This window comes from Penicillium taxi (assembly GCF_028828555.1).
Source record: "Penicillium taxi strain IBT 34144 chromosome Unknown utg000004l_segment0_segment0, whole genome shotgun sequence".
Lineage (NCBI taxonomy): Eukaryota > Fungi > Ascomycota > Eurotiomycetes > Eurotiales > Aspergillaceae > Penicillium > Penicillium taxi.
The window spans coordinates 3,127,718-3,142,171 of NW_026643206.1; the positions used below are offsets into that span (position 1 = coordinate 3,127,718).

Below are 14,454 nucleotides of genomic sequence, written 5' to 3' on the forward strand. Positions count from 1 at the left end.
GGTCTTCTAATTTTACGAATAGCATGAATTTAGTGCTTTTTTTTTCTTTCTTGCATATCTTCGTTCAGCTAGATATCCGTATATGATTTTTTATATAACCTTTTGGCATTCAATTCTTTTCTGATAATTGATATGGTGTTATGGGTTTATCTGAGTCCACGGGTGCTATCAAGAAACTAGATGCAGTTTTTCTGGTGTCTAGTCGCCTAATGCTGTGTGATACACTTGTGAAACCTGTTTGGCGACGAGGTCTAGGTATCCCGTTCGGAAACGTAATTGGGCAACCAAATAAGGCGTCTCTTGGAAAGACAATGATAAAACATCCCAAGGCCAACTATGGTTGGTAATCATTCACTGCGGAAGAGTACGAGAGAGGATTCAGCTAAATCCAACACGCTCGATCATATTTAGAAGAAAAAAAAAATCAAGGTATGTTGCTTGAGAAAGATGTCCTTACGTACTTTCAATTTAGCTCGGAAGAGAGGTTGGCCGAGTTCATCTCACAAATGCATCAAGCTTTGCGTAGCTAAAATATTTAGTTGGTAGTCGATTAGAAGCTACTGTTGATCCAGCATCAATCCCGAAGCATATCAGCCGGTAGGATCTCCGCCCGGGATACAAAGGCCAATTCGCCAGAAGTAGTCACGGTGAGCATAGAAGAGTTCCCATAGACGGTATCTGGCTGGAATCAGGGACCAGTCCCAATTATTAGGCTGCAGAGGAGCCATGGGATCGTCAGATGCGCAATGTATAGGGCCGTCTTTCTGCGCTCTCAATATAGCTTGGCCGGCACCAGAGACGCCGCTGTATGATGAGCATGGATCTGAACGAGACCTAATATGGATAGGGTTTTGATATATATCCAGCAAAAAAGCAGATATCTCCGACCCAGCGATACATCGCAGGTCATGGTCACCCATGCACATCTGAATATCTGCAACAATAGGGGAAAGTTCAGGCTTCGTGATGAAAATTTCTCCTGCATGTGGTGCATAGCCCCATTCTGTGAGCGGAAGAAGAGGGACTGGGTCATCAACATGGGTGACGCGTCGGAATCGTTGGGCCTCCGCGTCGGGCGAAAGCTTGCTATCACTTCTTTCTAGCTGGAACTGCTCGTCCAGGAACTTCACAAATGCTTTGTTACCAATCATTGGTTGTCCGAAAGTAGTGACTAGTGGGTTCCAACCCTTGAGGCGCATCTCAAGACCGGCGAGTGCAGCTACTGCTCCTCCGAGCGAGTGGCCTACTAACGTTACTTCGTAGTCCGGGTACTTTTCGAGAGCTGCCAGTACATATGGCAGCACGATGGGCCGGGTATTTAACCACGAAGACATAAAACCAGCATGTACGGTGCAGTTCTGGCACTTTGTCTCATTTCCTGGATCTTCTTTGTCGTCGCCTGTATATGGCACGTAAGACTGAGGATATGCCGACAGATCGATAATTGTGTTGGTAAAAGAGTATGTTCCTCTAAATGTGACGACGATGCGCTTCTCTGCTGGTGGATGGGAGACCGCAATATAACCACACGAGTCGGATAAGAGCACACCCGTATTCCATGTCTAAGGGGCTGTAAGCAACTGATATTGCTTGTTGAGATACTGATTTATTCAGCTCAGAACACTTACAGTAACTAGCTCCAGAGTTGGAAACTCTACACAGTGACTGAGACACTGGAATGGCTCCTGAACACCTGTGGTACCCACGCAGTAGGAGATATCTACCAGTCGTGATAGTTCCTCGAGAGAGTTAAACAGATCACTAGAGACTGAGCCAGTTATATTTTGAAAGGATCCAGCACATAGAAGGGAAAATAATAATATGATAGAAAGAAAGGTGATTTGCTGATGATAGAACATGTCGTAGTTGTCAAGTTGGAGATGAATGAGAGGCAAGTTTGGAAACCTGGGGAAATGGATTAGGTAATCCATAAACTTTGCGGGGAAGTAACTATACAATCTTCGCCAAGTAACATTAGATAACGGCTAGATACATACAAAAGCAATTGGTCTTCTTTGTATAGGTCAGTTAAATTCATACCTAGGTATATGTATTCAAGAGTGGCTTAATATTATCAAATAATATATTTACAGAGTCCAGATCACGACACGGCCATCAACTCCACTAGCTATATAGGTGTTAGCATGTATGTTGAATATAAAGAATCGTATTACTTACTGCTGAAGGACTTGACCTGTCCATTATCTTCATCGTGAGCCCGGATAGTGTTGATAGTATTCTGGTGAGTCGACTTAAGCTTGGTATCCGCTTTAGTCTGGCCCTTGAGGTCCATCTGACGGAACATGTTCAAGGCAGACTCCTCACGAGCACCGCCAGCACCAGAAGACTTGTCTTCCAAAGAGCCCGTGAGCTGCCATCCATTTTCATCGCCTTGGAAGCGGAATGGCTCACAGTCCTGGAAGCTCGTTGTCAGGTGTGGTTAATAAAAGATGAATAATTAAGAGACTTACATGGCCAGCTGCAATAATTTCATTCTCGCCATTCCATATGAGGCTGTTCAGTGGCAGGAGTCGGGTGGAGATGTTCAACATGGCCCGAGGGGGTTGCTCAGGGGCGCTGGGATAAACAACGGTGACACTACTATCATGTCCGGTAAATGCCAGAGCATTACCACTGGGAGAGAAGCTAACACCCTGAATCCATCCAGCCGAATCATTCAGGAATTCACCGCAGATTGTGTTGAAGGGAAGTCGCTCACCCCAGGCGCTAGGCTCAGGGCGGGTGTCAATGCCCTTGATGAAGCTCGAGAAGACGCGAGCATGGGAGTCGGTGGAGCCGGCTGCGAGCAGCACAGAGTTCGGATGCCAAGCAAGTGTGGTAATTGTGCTGCGAATAGGCTTCTTTAAGTGTTTCGAGATCCACCAGTCGTTCTCCTCCTCGAAGTAGCAAACGGCAATAACGCGGGCTCCGGAGCCGACAGCAAACTTCTGTTCAGAGGGGGACCATCGGACGAAGGTTGCAGCGCGGTTGATTCGAAGAAGGACCAAGGTGGGCTTCCAGCCGGAGGGGGTGTTTTCCCAGACGTAGGCATTGCGATCTATGGAGTGATTCGGATTTAGTCCACGGATTGAGGGGGTGGGGCGTTGGACAACGCACCTTGTGAGCAAGTGACAATTCGACCGCTGTTCGGAGCAATGTCAACACTAGTAACGGTCTTCTCATGGCCCTTGAGTTCATCGCTCAGCGAGAACTTGCTGCCTGATGCTTGGTACAGTTCCAGGTTGTTCTCCCGAGCGACAGCAAGCGTCTGTCGGTCAGAGGAGAACGAATGGTCAGCAATTGGAGCATGAAAGAGGTGGTGGGCTTGAGGGGAGGCCATATTAAAAGTACGACAGGAGGAGCTCTCTACCGTCGATATAGATGTTGTTGATGAGGGGAGTTAGGGAAGTGCGGGATGACGCTACTTATTATCAAGTCACATGACCTGAGCCGACCCATTTCTTTTCTTGGGTTTGGAGAAGTCGGCTTACATTCAACCCACCAAGCTCCATTCTTACTTTCTTCACCAGCATTTTCTCCTCAAATCTTGAACAATTTCCAGGTCCTTTTCTTTTCAATAACATCATGGCCACCCAAGTTGGAACTCGAGCTTTCGATCCCAAGAAAGTGGGAACTCCGAATCAAACGTCAGATCTCTCCCATTGCGATATGATATGAGATGCTGATTTCTTTAGACTCTACTGTACCAATTTACCTGATAAACTTCGCAAGTCCGACCTGCGCTCATCACTTTACACCCTTTTTTCAACCTATGGCACCGTCCTCGATGTTGTGGCCTTGAACACCCCCAAAATGCGAGGCCAGGCCCACGTCGTCTTTAGAGATGTACAAGCTAGCACACAAGCATTGCGCTCACTTGAAGGGTTTGAGTTTTTCGGCAAAGAAATGGTGTGTCTTGTCACAGCTTCGGGATGTTCGTTTTTTTTTTTTTTTTCAGATACTAATTCATTTGCAGAGCATTGCCTACGCGAAGGGCTCATCAAATATCATTGCAAAGCTCCGGGGCACATACGCTGTACCTTCGGCTTCCACCGAACCTATTGGAGTGTCGACCGATCTACAAAAGTCCATTTTCAGTGGCCCACCTGGCACGATTCCCACGCGACCCGCAGTGGGTGTGGTAAACACGGTTAACGGCGAGGGCCAGGGTCTCAAGCGACCTCGCGAGGAGGAGAGTGACGAAGATGACGCGCCAATGGATGAGGATAGTGATGTTTCTATGGAGGCCTCTGATGAGGAATAACTTAATAATATTTTAGTATCTTCAGCCTTCGGCGCAAGTGCTCTGGGCTACATATGGGAGTTTGATTGGATGGTTCGTGCGCGTGGGACGAGGATACTTTGGCCCTGATTTGAAAGCTTGAAAGCTAATCGAAGATCAGGCTTACTTTGAAATCATCTGCCTCCCGAACTTGCGACGGTTCAGTCTCTTACTTTCCTCCGGTCATTTCCTGACCTTAGGGAATGACTCAATAATGTCCAAGTATCTTCACACCCTGGCTGGATATGTGTTTGGTCATTTGGTTCGCGCGTATGAGACGAAAATACTTTTGGCCTGACTCAAGCTGATCGATGAGGGCCAGGCCTACTTAAAATAGTATGTGCTTCTTGAACTTGCGATGTTTCAGTGTCTTTCCTCTGGTCGGTTCTTAGCAAGGTGTCTCCAGATGTACCGGTACTATCAGTAATCATCTCGCGTGGAACGTGCAGGTTAACACAATGCCCCACGAGACCGAGCCAGAGGAGAAGATATAGCCCAGGAGTGACGTTCTGTCCTGCAATTTGAGCCATAGCTTCTGCTGTGTTGCATGGATGTATGAAAAAGGCCGGAGTGCCAGATATCGGATGATACTATGAAGACATGAACTTTGTCGTTTCTTTCTTGTAATCTTGGAGGATGCACCTACGCCCATACTGATTCCACCCATGACTCCAACATTCTTCAATTCGGATTGATAGTGAGCGGGGACCACATACCGATAGACCGCATCCAGCCCGATAGGGGCATCATAGTTGATCCAACGAAGAGCAAAGTACAAGATCGGGACTTGATATGTTGGGGAGAGTACAATATCATAATCTATGTGTAATGTTGGATTGCGATCAATGCGAATGAGAGCTTCCTATAAGTTAATGTATTTTAGACCTAACCTTGGAAGAAAGGCCGGTGTAGAATGGGGTTCAACCGCACCGGATCATCTTCCACTAGTTCTTGGAGGTCGGTGGGCTCATCTGGAAGCACCACATCCATGCACTGTGTGATTCTGAGGCTTGTACCATTCTAGCCAATACGTGTCACCATTCTGTTTCGATCAAGTTACAGAATGCAGTGAAGCAGGGAGGGGTCGAGAAGAAGAATGTAGAGGGACATACATGTGTGACAAGTCGAACGGACCAAGCTCCGGTACTTTGGGATTGAAGCAAGAGGGCCTGACAAGCATGATGGAACTCTTGCAGGTTAAGCAAAGGCCATGCGGACAAGCTCTGGCACGCCATGGTGGAGACCAGGGGGGGTTTAACTCCGTGTTCCGGGGAGGGGATAGAGAACAGATAGAGACAGATAGAGACAGATGAATATTGTGGGGTGTGCTCCTCCCGTTCCCTCCGAGTTCCGACTTTTAAAGGATTTAACGGGGAGTTCAGGAAATTAGATAGCGATTTAGGAATTTGGGGGTATTATTTTTAAGAATAGTTAGGGGGGATTCTTTAGTTGGGCCTGGGGGATCCTAGAGGAGGGGGCCACGTAAGGTAGGTCTAGTACGGAGTACTCCGTAGTATTGACGAAGACGGACAATGAGGTTGTTCTCGTTCGATACCAAAGTCCAAGGTACTTTGGAATGTTAGGTGGTACCATATAGAGACAGAAGTACCAGATACTTAGTAATCCAGTATATCAAGTTCATTCCCGCTTGCGGCTAAGGTCCGAGCCAATCATATCCACTTAAGCTGCATGCAGTTATTATTGTTATTATTTCCGATTTCCGATTTGAACGTACTTAACTTGAATGCAGTCTAGAGAGGCTAAAACTGCCTTGGTCTCAGGTTATTATGCTTGGTCTTCCTCCCAAGGTACTGACTATTTTCCTTTTTCATCTTGCATTTTAGTCATTTCCCTGGTTTTGTTGTTTCACCATCTCAAGGTTTGTATAGACTTCCGCTTTTTGGGGTCTTCTTTTTTTCCCTTTTCACATCCTTCAACCATCACAGCCCCAAGTCAATCGGTATATAATACTATACGTACCCCTCCAGAACTATCAGTTCTACCCCCCTTTTACTACCGAAGAAGTCCAAAATAAGACCCATATATCTCCATCTTGATCTTCATCTTCATCTTCAACTTCATCATCAGACTTCTCATTCCGAAACACGGCCCCACGACTCCATCAACTCCGCACGGGAAGTCCTTCAGCCGCCAATTGCACTGATTTTAAATACGGCCGTCGCACGAGTTTGCTCAGATTCTGCAATCTTTGGCCCTATTTGACGTCAATTGTCCGGATTCCCGATCGAAACGAAAAATTAAAAATAAAAAATAAAAAAGAAACAAAAAGTCCTTGAATGAAAGCCTGTTGAGAGACATTTGCTATATTACTACGTCCTTACCCCATGCTTTGACCTCTGTTGAATCCTTCAAGAAAATATATACCAGCCATGGGAAATTCTCAGTCAACTCTCTCCAAAGATGAACGGCGTTGCAATCGCCTTTCAAAACCGTTGACCAAGAAGAAGCTGGCTGCTTTGAGCTCCCCTGTTCTACCCAGCCCTAATGACCCGCAAGAGCTAAGCTCCGGCTTGATTGGATGGCAGAACCCTTGGGTGGGATCCTCCATTTCAGAAAGTGGAAGAAGCAATTATCCCAGACGAGGAGAGATCCCTCCAACTGTTTATGAGACTGAGCCTGTCTCACCGGGCCAAAGCATTGCTGAGACTCCAACTCCAGGCTCAATTCACAATATCAATGACCTGAATTGGGAGCCTCCTTCACCAAATTCCCGTTCTTTCTCCTTTACGCGCTCCGCACGAAGACCTTCAACTGGTTATTCAGAGCCGTTGAGGAGAGCCAATTCTTTCCAGGCCAATCAGAAACATCAGAGTAGGATCTATGAGAATCCCGATGCGGCTGCCTCCAACACCCATTTCTTAGTGGGCAACCAGCGCTTCTCCCTGACTCGCCGCCGATCCCTTCTCACACGTCCTGGAGTGGCAACTCGACGGACTGCAGGCCAGATCCCTCTCTTGCCTTCTTCCCTTGGGGACTATGCTGATGAGTTTGTTGAGTCCGATGCTCTACAATGGCCACTTCCTCCGCGACAAAAATCGCTCCCGGCCGCCCCTCACATCCGCCCGTCGAGCCCTACCGATACTCAATACACTCAATTGGGAGCGTTGAAGCTGGGATCTCTACGGGTTGTCAATCCATCTCCTAACGAACGCACCACTCTGGAAATCCCTGTTCTGGACACGAAAAAGCAAGAGGACTATCCCGGAAGTCCGTTCTCCTTTGAGAAATCTCCCATCATCACAGTACCTTTTGGATCACGCGGGTTTCCCAGGGAGGTTGAAGACGAAGGCATTTCCATGTATCACGATGGTCTCATCGATAAGATTGCATCCGAGGATTCTCGACGTACCTCCCAATCAAACAACAAAACCGACAGCGGTTATAGCTCGGCTGCATCCGTTTGCTCATTTCAGCGCAGCCAGACCCGTGGATCAATTGATTCACAAGCCAGCTCATCTGTTGCTGACAGCGGCAAGAATGTTATGGTCTTGGACCGATTCGACGACAAATCTCGTCATCTTAGTCAAGATCTCAATCCTACTACTACTAATCGCTGGTATGACTCCAGTGATCCGACCACTGTTGTCGGGTCTCGATCCCGCCGATCTACACTCTGCGCTCCTCGATATACCGAGTACGCGGCTCAGGTCCCTTCCCGACCTTCTACTGGATATGCGGAGAAACATATCGCCAGTAGGTATCGGCGACCAGGCATGGCACCTTCTCTCCCCACAATAGTATCTCCCGACCTTATCAATGGCGAAACCGATAGAGGCTATACTGATCCCCGTCGATCTCGCAACCAAGACTATCGCCATGTGCGGCCTTGAAACCCACCTTTCCACATATTATACGACACTTTCCTTTTTTTCACTTTTACGATATGAAGTTTTTGAAACTTTAATACTTGAAGTTTGGAGTTATCTGATTTTATCCTGGCGTTACAGAAAAAAGCTAAAGCAAAGCTATGGTGTTGGGACTTTTGGAGTCTATTGCTGGGTATACCCTCATTGAATGTTTTCTTTTCTTTCCTTTTTTTCTTTTGATTTATTTTTCCTTGATTTATTTCATTCGTGATGTCACATTAGTTCAGCGCCTGAAATTTGATGATAATGAGAGATTATGCACTTCAACTGCAGTTGCCAACTGCCAAGTCATACATCGTCCACGTCTACACCGCGTGGCCTAGAACCTTGGAAGCTCCGAAGAACAGACCTCTCCATGCAAGGAGGTACTGGAGTATTATTTATAACCTTGTAGTAGATATATTTGCATGATGCACTCTCGCTTATATGATTGTAGATGATTACGTATATCGAACGCCTCATTGAATCCGGATCTTCTTCGTCTTGGGTGCTACCTCTTTGGGTACAATCACCGACAAGATGCCATTCTTCAAAGTCGCACGTACCTCGTTCTGATCCACACGTGCGGAGAAGTTAAAGGTGCGTTGGAATTCACCAATGGATCTCTCCGATGCCCAGTAATGGAAAGAAGGCTGGGCTGACTTGGCTGGTTTGGTAGCCTTGAACTTGGTTTTCTTAGCCGTGTCAGTTTCACTGTGATTGGGAACTGAGTCGGAATTTGAATCGGAATCCTCATTCTCATCATCTTCGACTGTGGGTTGACGCCACCGAGGTGTATATGGTGTATATGGTGTAGACGGAGTGGATGGTTGGTGGCGTTCGGTATGCCCTTTGATAGTGAGAGTCTGTGGGTCGGTGAACTCAATATCGATGTTGTTCTGATCCACTCCAGGTAGCTCTCCATCTAGATGGTAGCTATCGCTAAATTCCCGTACATCGAAAGCTGGAGTGAAAGTGGGATGAGCGGGGCGCGATCGGTGGGTCTCATATTCGTCGAGAAGCCTAAAAAGCGGCTTGAAGTCTGAGGTACAAGACATGAAGGTCATTGTGGAGGATTTTGATTCTTTTCAAGATATAGAAAGATATTATTTTGAAGTTGATCTGATATTCTCTCGACATAGAAATCTGATGTTATATATACGTCGAGATGATTGGTCAGAAGTGGCGGGAAGTCAGTCGCAGATTCGAGTGTCTTCTTTTAACTATTCTATTTCTACTATTAGGTAAGTAGAAGTAAGTGGTAGTATCTAGAGTATTCCTCTGATGCTATAGGTGACGACTCCTCATCTAATTTTTCATATTATACATACTTCAGTCCGATATAAATGGTTCCCTCTGACCAATTGAATTCATAAGATGTACCTAGGCAGTCCTCCGACAGTCTCATCTATATTCTTTGCAACCTTTTCCTACTTTATCACGTTAGATATCATACATATGAAGTAGCTCGGATATAGTCTGATTCTTCTCTCAATCATGGGTCAAGCGGATAGAATGGGGGAAACGAGATACTCACGAGGTCACATCTGAGAAGTAGCCCAAGTCGACCTCGGGAGTTTCAGTTCAGATATCCCAGCTGGGCACTATCGGATATTCCGAATACCCGGGGACGCATACATCTCTAGCTGGCGGTTGCCCTTGCGCAGGAGATATTCCACGGTGTTGAAGTCTTTCTTATTCACTGAGAGATACTTTTCAAATTCAGCCCTAGGAACCTGGTCAGTCCTGATATATATATCCCTTGGATACCTAGGTAACTTAGAAATGAACATACCGAGCATAGCTCTTGAAATTGTCTCTTGATTCCTAAAGATAAATGATCAGTGGGTATCGGTATACAGAAGAGATGGAGACCTACCACTGGCTTCTTTTGAATTTCCCTTAGACACTGACGGTACAGAGACAAGACATCCCGTTGGAGGCCGGATAGCCTAGCCATGATGTGATGTTGTAGTTGGGGAATACTTAAAAGTCCGTTTTCTGCCGAGGAGTTCCTTTACCGGCCGAATTCCAGTGGGGAAGTTGGAACCTCAACACCGACACCTTCTATATACGTATATACTACTCAGCAATGGCTACCTTTTCTGTGAGTACTCAATACCTACAACCTTAGAACCGAGCTCAAGGAATATATTATATTCAATAATTCCACTTGGAAATAATCTGAACTTTGGATATATATATACTGACTACCAAGCGTCTTGTCCGGTTCCTGGCCAAGGATGGTCATGTCTACTATGGTGATGCTCTGCTCCCATTTGGCGTGAATGACATATCCAAGGCTACACAGGCAAAAGTCATCAGGGGCGATATCTTTGGCCAGCACCAGGTCACTGACCAGATTGCCGAGGTGCGAATGCTTCTCTCTCCACTGGCTCGTAAAGATATCGGGACTGTGCGCTGCTTGGGATTGAACTACGAGCAGCACGCAAAGGAATCCAATATGCCCTTGCCTACTTACCCAGTGCTGTTCTACAAACCTGTCACCTCTGTTGCAGGTCCCAGCGATGACATTCCTGTCTCATTTCTTGCACAGGAGGGCGAGGGACTGGATTACGAGTGTGAGTTGGTTGCCGTGATTGGCAAGGAGGCCAAGAGTGTTCCAGAGAGCAAAGCTCTGGACTACGTCCTCGGGTATGCTGTCGGTAATGACGTCTCTCACCGTGACTGGCAGATCAAGCGTGGTGGAGGCCAGTGGGGACTAGGGAAGGGTTTCGACGGCTGGGCGCCATTTGGACCTGGCATCGTGTCCTCCAAGATTATTCCTGATCCCAACAATCTTCAAATCTCAACCACATTGAATGGGAAAACGGTTCAGTCATCATCTACAAAGGATATGATCTTTGGCGTGGCAAAGACCATCGCCTTCTTGTCCCAGGGAACCACTCTCCTCCCGGGAGACCTGATCTTCACTGGAACGTAAGTGCAGCTCTCACCAAGATATAAACTTGGAAGTGAAATCAGTATCTGTTAACACTGCTTGTGTAGACCCCAAGGTGTGGGTATGGGCCGAAAGCCCGCTCTGTGGCTAAAGGACGGGGACCAAGTTGAGGTCTCGTTAGAAGGGTGAGTCCTTGACAGCATTGTCTGTTGAATTGTTCTAATTGTCTCTTCCCTCTAGTGTTGGCTCATGTGTGAACCGTGTTGTCTACGAGAGACCAGCATCCAAGTTGTAACGACCAGTTAGAAACCCCATTGTAGATATCGGTCCTCATACAATTACCTTTGTATAAGCGCGCACATATGAAATTCAATGTTATCTTTTCCATTTCAGATTCACTTGGTAACTTCAAGTGAGAAAAATACAGAACATATCTAGTTTGTCTGAGCACCATAACCCTTGATCCGCTCGGCAAAAGCCCAGCTCTGACTTTCGATCTGCTCATCCTCGTGCAACTCAATACCATCCTGAGAAATCACTGCTATCGAATATTTGTCCGTGCTGCGTGCGTCTCGGTAGAAGAGAACCTTCAGGCAGTCCTTCAGAGCGGCAACAGCCTGCTCCTTGGTAATCTCTTCGATCGGCTTCTCCTCGGGAAACAAGCGCCGCAGGATCGGGACGGCGAGGTGGGCACCAAATCCGGTGGCTAGGTGAGGACCGGAAAATGTTGTTCCCAGCAAATCCGCTGAGCTAAGGAATGGATTTCCTTCGGCGTCGAACCCGGCAACGAGAACATGGTTCCACAGCGGGTTGAAATCAGACCGCCGTTTATAGAAGACCTTGGCGAGGTAGGTGTGCAGGTTCTTGGCGTTAAGCATGTTGCCGTGATTCGAGTAGTTCTCTCGGATATCGATCGATTCGAGTAGACGGTCAATGTGTTGCATGTCGGAGACATCTCCACCGAAGCCGACAACAGCCTTGTCGCCGAAAACTCGCAGACGCTTGACATCGGTGAAGCGTGCCAGAGATCCGTATGATGCTACATAATAAAGTTACACATTAGAAGTTGATTACCGCAGGTTGACAGACGCGATGCGTACCTAGGTTGTCGGTGGCCAGAACGACACCGCCGTTAAACTTGACACCAATTACTGATGTTCCTGTCACGGCTGGCGATGATGTATGTGCCTTCGGACCCGTAGTCTGAAGATATGATGGGTTGTAAGCTCCGTAAACATCATTTCTAGGCTGTCAGGTCGTTAGCAAGTTCGGCGTTGGAAGGGGGCATATCGATGGAACTCACACGGCCCCAAGTTCCTGGAAAGTGGTCCATTATGAATCAAATAGAGATATAGAAGATAAAGTTGGTATGAAAAAAAGAAGAGGCGAGATGAGGGCTACGGGGGTTTGAGCGATGACGACGAAGCTCCAGACAGGCGAAGCTGACAGCTCTGGTTGCACGTGACCAAGCATTGTAGTCATGTGCTTTTCCCAATAGTTACTACAGTAAACATCGGGTATTTTGGAGAGCTGAAATTATAAGAATATTCATAATCTATTAAGATGATATGTTAAATTCATTGCACTTTTCTGACAATTGGCTGCTTCTTGTCAATTCATGTATTTTTTAATTTGTCACTCTTTGGAACAACTTAAAGACTCCGAGGCACAGATCTACCTTAATAAATGGGAAGAGTACAGAAACATAGGCCTTCTTGAATGATAGTTCCATTTATTGTTTCTCATTCTGTAGAATGGCTACAGCTTCTACTGAATTAGTCCATCATGAACATGGGTCCTCGCACTTGGGCATCCACATGAGCTTCTCCAGTCGCAATCAAATCAGATATGAGGCGAATCAGTACCATAGGAGGATGCACGCCTGCTACCGAGAAAGACCTGGTATCATTATGCGCCCAAGACAGCATCGACTAGAAGCCCCCATCGCGGCAATATGCAGGTTCCTGGCCTCTGGATCCTTCAATCTCGGGTTGGTGTGAAGAATACCCGGTCGATTTAAGATGCTAACCCTTGCGCAGAAAGGAAAATAATACCCGAGAAACACGGTCATTTGAATGGCAAAAGATTGCAGCATACCAATATCAATATTGGGGATGCCAACAAGGCTAAGGCCTTCCAACGCGCTCAAAGTGAGCAAGGAGTCTTGTAAATGATATTCGCTTGACAATTGCAGAAGTATCCCAGCGCAGTCATGGTATTGAGTGTAAATTCATGTCACCAAAGGTAGGTCTTCAGATAGGATAGCTTAGAACCTTCGGTAGCATTTAATGAACGAGCCAGATCAGTCGACTATCCTTTTCGCTTCGGTTCTGAATCAGATACTCAGTGACTAGGGTTTGCAGACGAGCCTGCGACAAATTCAATGGAAGATCTCTGACCAGATGCTTTTTTGTCGTCCATGTTCTGTCGAACTTGTTGCGCCCTGAGTAGTTCTTCTTTGAAGCCCCACTTGGGCAGGTTATAGGTGCTCCATAACTCCTCTGGCAATGATGTATCGTACTGGCACCCCTCATCAATCCCTGCGTGTTGCATCATTTTCATCAATAGGCTGGGATTCTTCAATGAAGATGAGCTGGCCAGCTTCGCGTTGAAATGTACACCTTGTTTTTTCAGAGAGAGAAAATGCTCGAACTTGGCATTCACAGCTAGATCTGGAGATCCTGGGGGCGACTCGGGAATGTCCAAATTTGGTATTGAAGGGAGTGTCAAGTTTTGAATGAGAGCTCTAGATGCTGAGAAAGGCGAAGAGCGGCCACTTGTGGAAGGGCCTTCTGGGGACGGGGCTTGGTCTATAGCTGCGGGACCTAAAACAGGACCACTTGGGGCCTCTGCACTACCACTCAATTTGGGTTGAATTTGAATATTAATATTGGATGGCAGGTCTGGGGCAGTTAAAATGTTAGCCTTGATCGTAACAGACTGGTACAAAAAGTGAATGAAAGTTGAAATCACCTTTGGCTGTACCGTCTTGGGACGAAACGACAAGGAGCTCTTCCTCTCGCTAACCAATGAGCGTCAGAATGTAATGTTTCGATGCAATAATTTTAAGGCTCTACCTGTGTTATGGGTACCTTGGTCTCTACCTCATCCTCACTGCTGTCGTATGCTACGAGACCGAGCATGATGTTTGAACTTTGGAGCTTGGTTTCTATCACTGAAGCTGAATCACTGGAGGATTCAAAAGCTATGTGAGTGATGGTTAATAACTTGAGTTAACAGTAGTTTCGCTGTGTAGCAAGAGATTGCAATTGTAAAAGACAAATGCTTGGAGACCGACTCGGAGACTTGAACTTTCGGGCGGCGTGGGCCTGGCGAGCTGCGTTACATAAGCGCAGGTAGCTACCGACATTCGCGTCAGACACAAGAAACCATCTTCATTGCTC

General features: G+C 46.7%; 10 protein-coding genes across 10 annotated transcripts; 3 read left to right on the plus strand and 7 right to left on the minus strand.

Moving 5' to 3' along the window:
* Positions 1-590: 590 nt before the first annotated feature.
* N7495_006088 (lipase family protein) lies at positions 591-1,859 on the minus strand (the record flags this gene model as incomplete). The annotated part of the gene is made up of 2 exons (XM_057208739.1): positions 591-1,562; positions 1,659-1,859. The coding sequence occupies 2 exons, from the start codon at positions 1,857-1,859 to the stop codon at positions 591-593; spliced, it is 1,173 nt and encodes a 390-aa protein (XP_057062513.1).
* A 311-nt stretch (positions 1,860-2,170) lies between these two features.
* On the minus strand, positions 2,171-3,340 carry N7495_006089 (WD40 repeat domain-containing protein; the record flags this gene model as incomplete). The annotated part of the gene is made up of 3 exons (XM_057208740.1): positions 2,171-2,407; positions 2,472-3,058; positions 3,118-3,340. 3 exons carry the CDS (start codon positions 3,338-3,340, stop codon positions 2,171-2,173), a joined length of 1,047 nt encoding a protein of 348 aa, XP_057062514.1.
* Positions 3,341-3,585: 245 nt separating this feature from the next.
* On the plus strand, positions 3,586-4,264 carry N7495_006090 (U2 snRNP complex subunit MSL1; the record flags this gene model as incomplete). Its single annotated transcript, XM_057208741.1, has 3 exons — positions 3,586-3,647; positions 3,696-3,909; positions 3,977-4,264. 3 exons carry the CDS (start codon positions 3,586-3,588, stop codon positions 4,262-4,264), a joined length of 564 nt encoding a protein of 187 aa, XP_057062515.1.
* Positions 4,265-4,581: 317 nt separating this feature from the next.
* N7495_006091 (ATG3/ATG10 family protein) lies at positions 4,582-5,517 on the minus strand (the record flags this gene model as incomplete). Its single annotated transcript, XM_057208742.1, has 4 exons — positions 4,582-4,872; positions 4,929-5,144; positions 5,213-5,302; positions 5,395-5,517. 4 exons carry the CDS (start codon positions 5,515-5,517, stop codon positions 4,582-4,584), a joined length of 720 nt encoding a protein of 239 aa, XP_057062516.1.
* A 1,155-nt stretch (positions 5,518-6,672) lies between these two features.
* Positions 6,673-8,133, plus strand: N7495_006092 (uncharacterized protein; the record flags this gene model as incomplete). Its single annotated transcript, XM_057208743.1, has 1 exon — positions 6,673-8,133. One exon carries the CDS (start codon positions 6,673-6,675, stop codon positions 8,131-8,133), a length of 1,461 nt encoding a protein of 486 aa, XP_057062517.1.
* A 494-nt stretch (positions 8,134-8,627) lies between these two features.
* N7495_006093 (Hsp20/alpha crystallin family protein) lies at positions 8,628-9,215 on the minus strand (the record flags this gene model as incomplete). Its single annotated transcript, XM_057208744.1, has 1 exon — positions 8,628-9,215. One exon carries the CDS (start codon positions 9,213-9,215, stop codon positions 8,628-8,630), a length of 588 nt encoding a protein of 195 aa, XP_057062518.1.
* A 537-nt stretch (positions 9,216-9,752) lies between these two features.
* Positions 9,753-10,108, minus strand: N7495_006094 (succinate dehydrogenase assembly factor 1; the record flags this gene model as incomplete). Its single annotated transcript, XM_057208745.1, has 3 exons — positions 9,753-9,876; positions 9,944-9,975; positions 10,028-10,108. The coding sequence occupies 3 exons, from the start codon at positions 10,106-10,108 to the stop codon at positions 9,753-9,755; spliced, it is 237 nt and encodes a 78-aa protein (XP_057062519.1).
* A 132-nt stretch (positions 10,109-10,240) lies between these two features.
* Positions 10,241-11,345, plus strand: N7495_006095 (fumarylacetoacetate hydrolase family protein; the record flags this gene model as incomplete). The annotated part of the gene is made up of 4 exons (XM_057208746.1): positions 10,241-10,255; positions 10,367-11,088; positions 11,158-11,235; positions 11,291-11,345. 4 exons carry the CDS (start codon positions 10,241-10,243, stop codon positions 11,343-11,345), a joined length of 870 nt encoding a protein of 289 aa, XP_057062520.1.
* A 139-nt stretch (positions 11,346-11,484) lies between these two features.
* On the minus strand, positions 11,485-12,383 carry pre4 (proteasome core particle subunit beta 7; the record flags this gene model as incomplete). The annotated part of the gene is made up of 3 exons (XM_057208747.1): positions 11,485-12,089; positions 12,151-12,298; positions 12,354-12,383. The coding sequence occupies 3 exons, from the start codon at positions 12,381-12,383 to the stop codon at positions 11,485-11,487; spliced, it is 783 nt and encodes a 260-aa protein (XP_057062521.1).
* Positions 12,384-13,393: 1,010 nt separating this feature from the next.
* On the minus strand, positions 13,394-14,193 carry N7495_006097 (HCNGP domain-containing protein; the record flags this gene model as incomplete). Its single annotated transcript, XM_057208748.1, has 2 exons — positions 13,394-14,068; positions 14,128-14,193. The coding sequence occupies 2 exons, from the start codon at positions 14,191-14,193 to the stop codon at positions 13,394-13,396; spliced, it is 741 nt and encodes a 246-aa protein (XP_057062522.1).
* Positions 14,194-14,454: the final 261 nt, after the last annotated feature.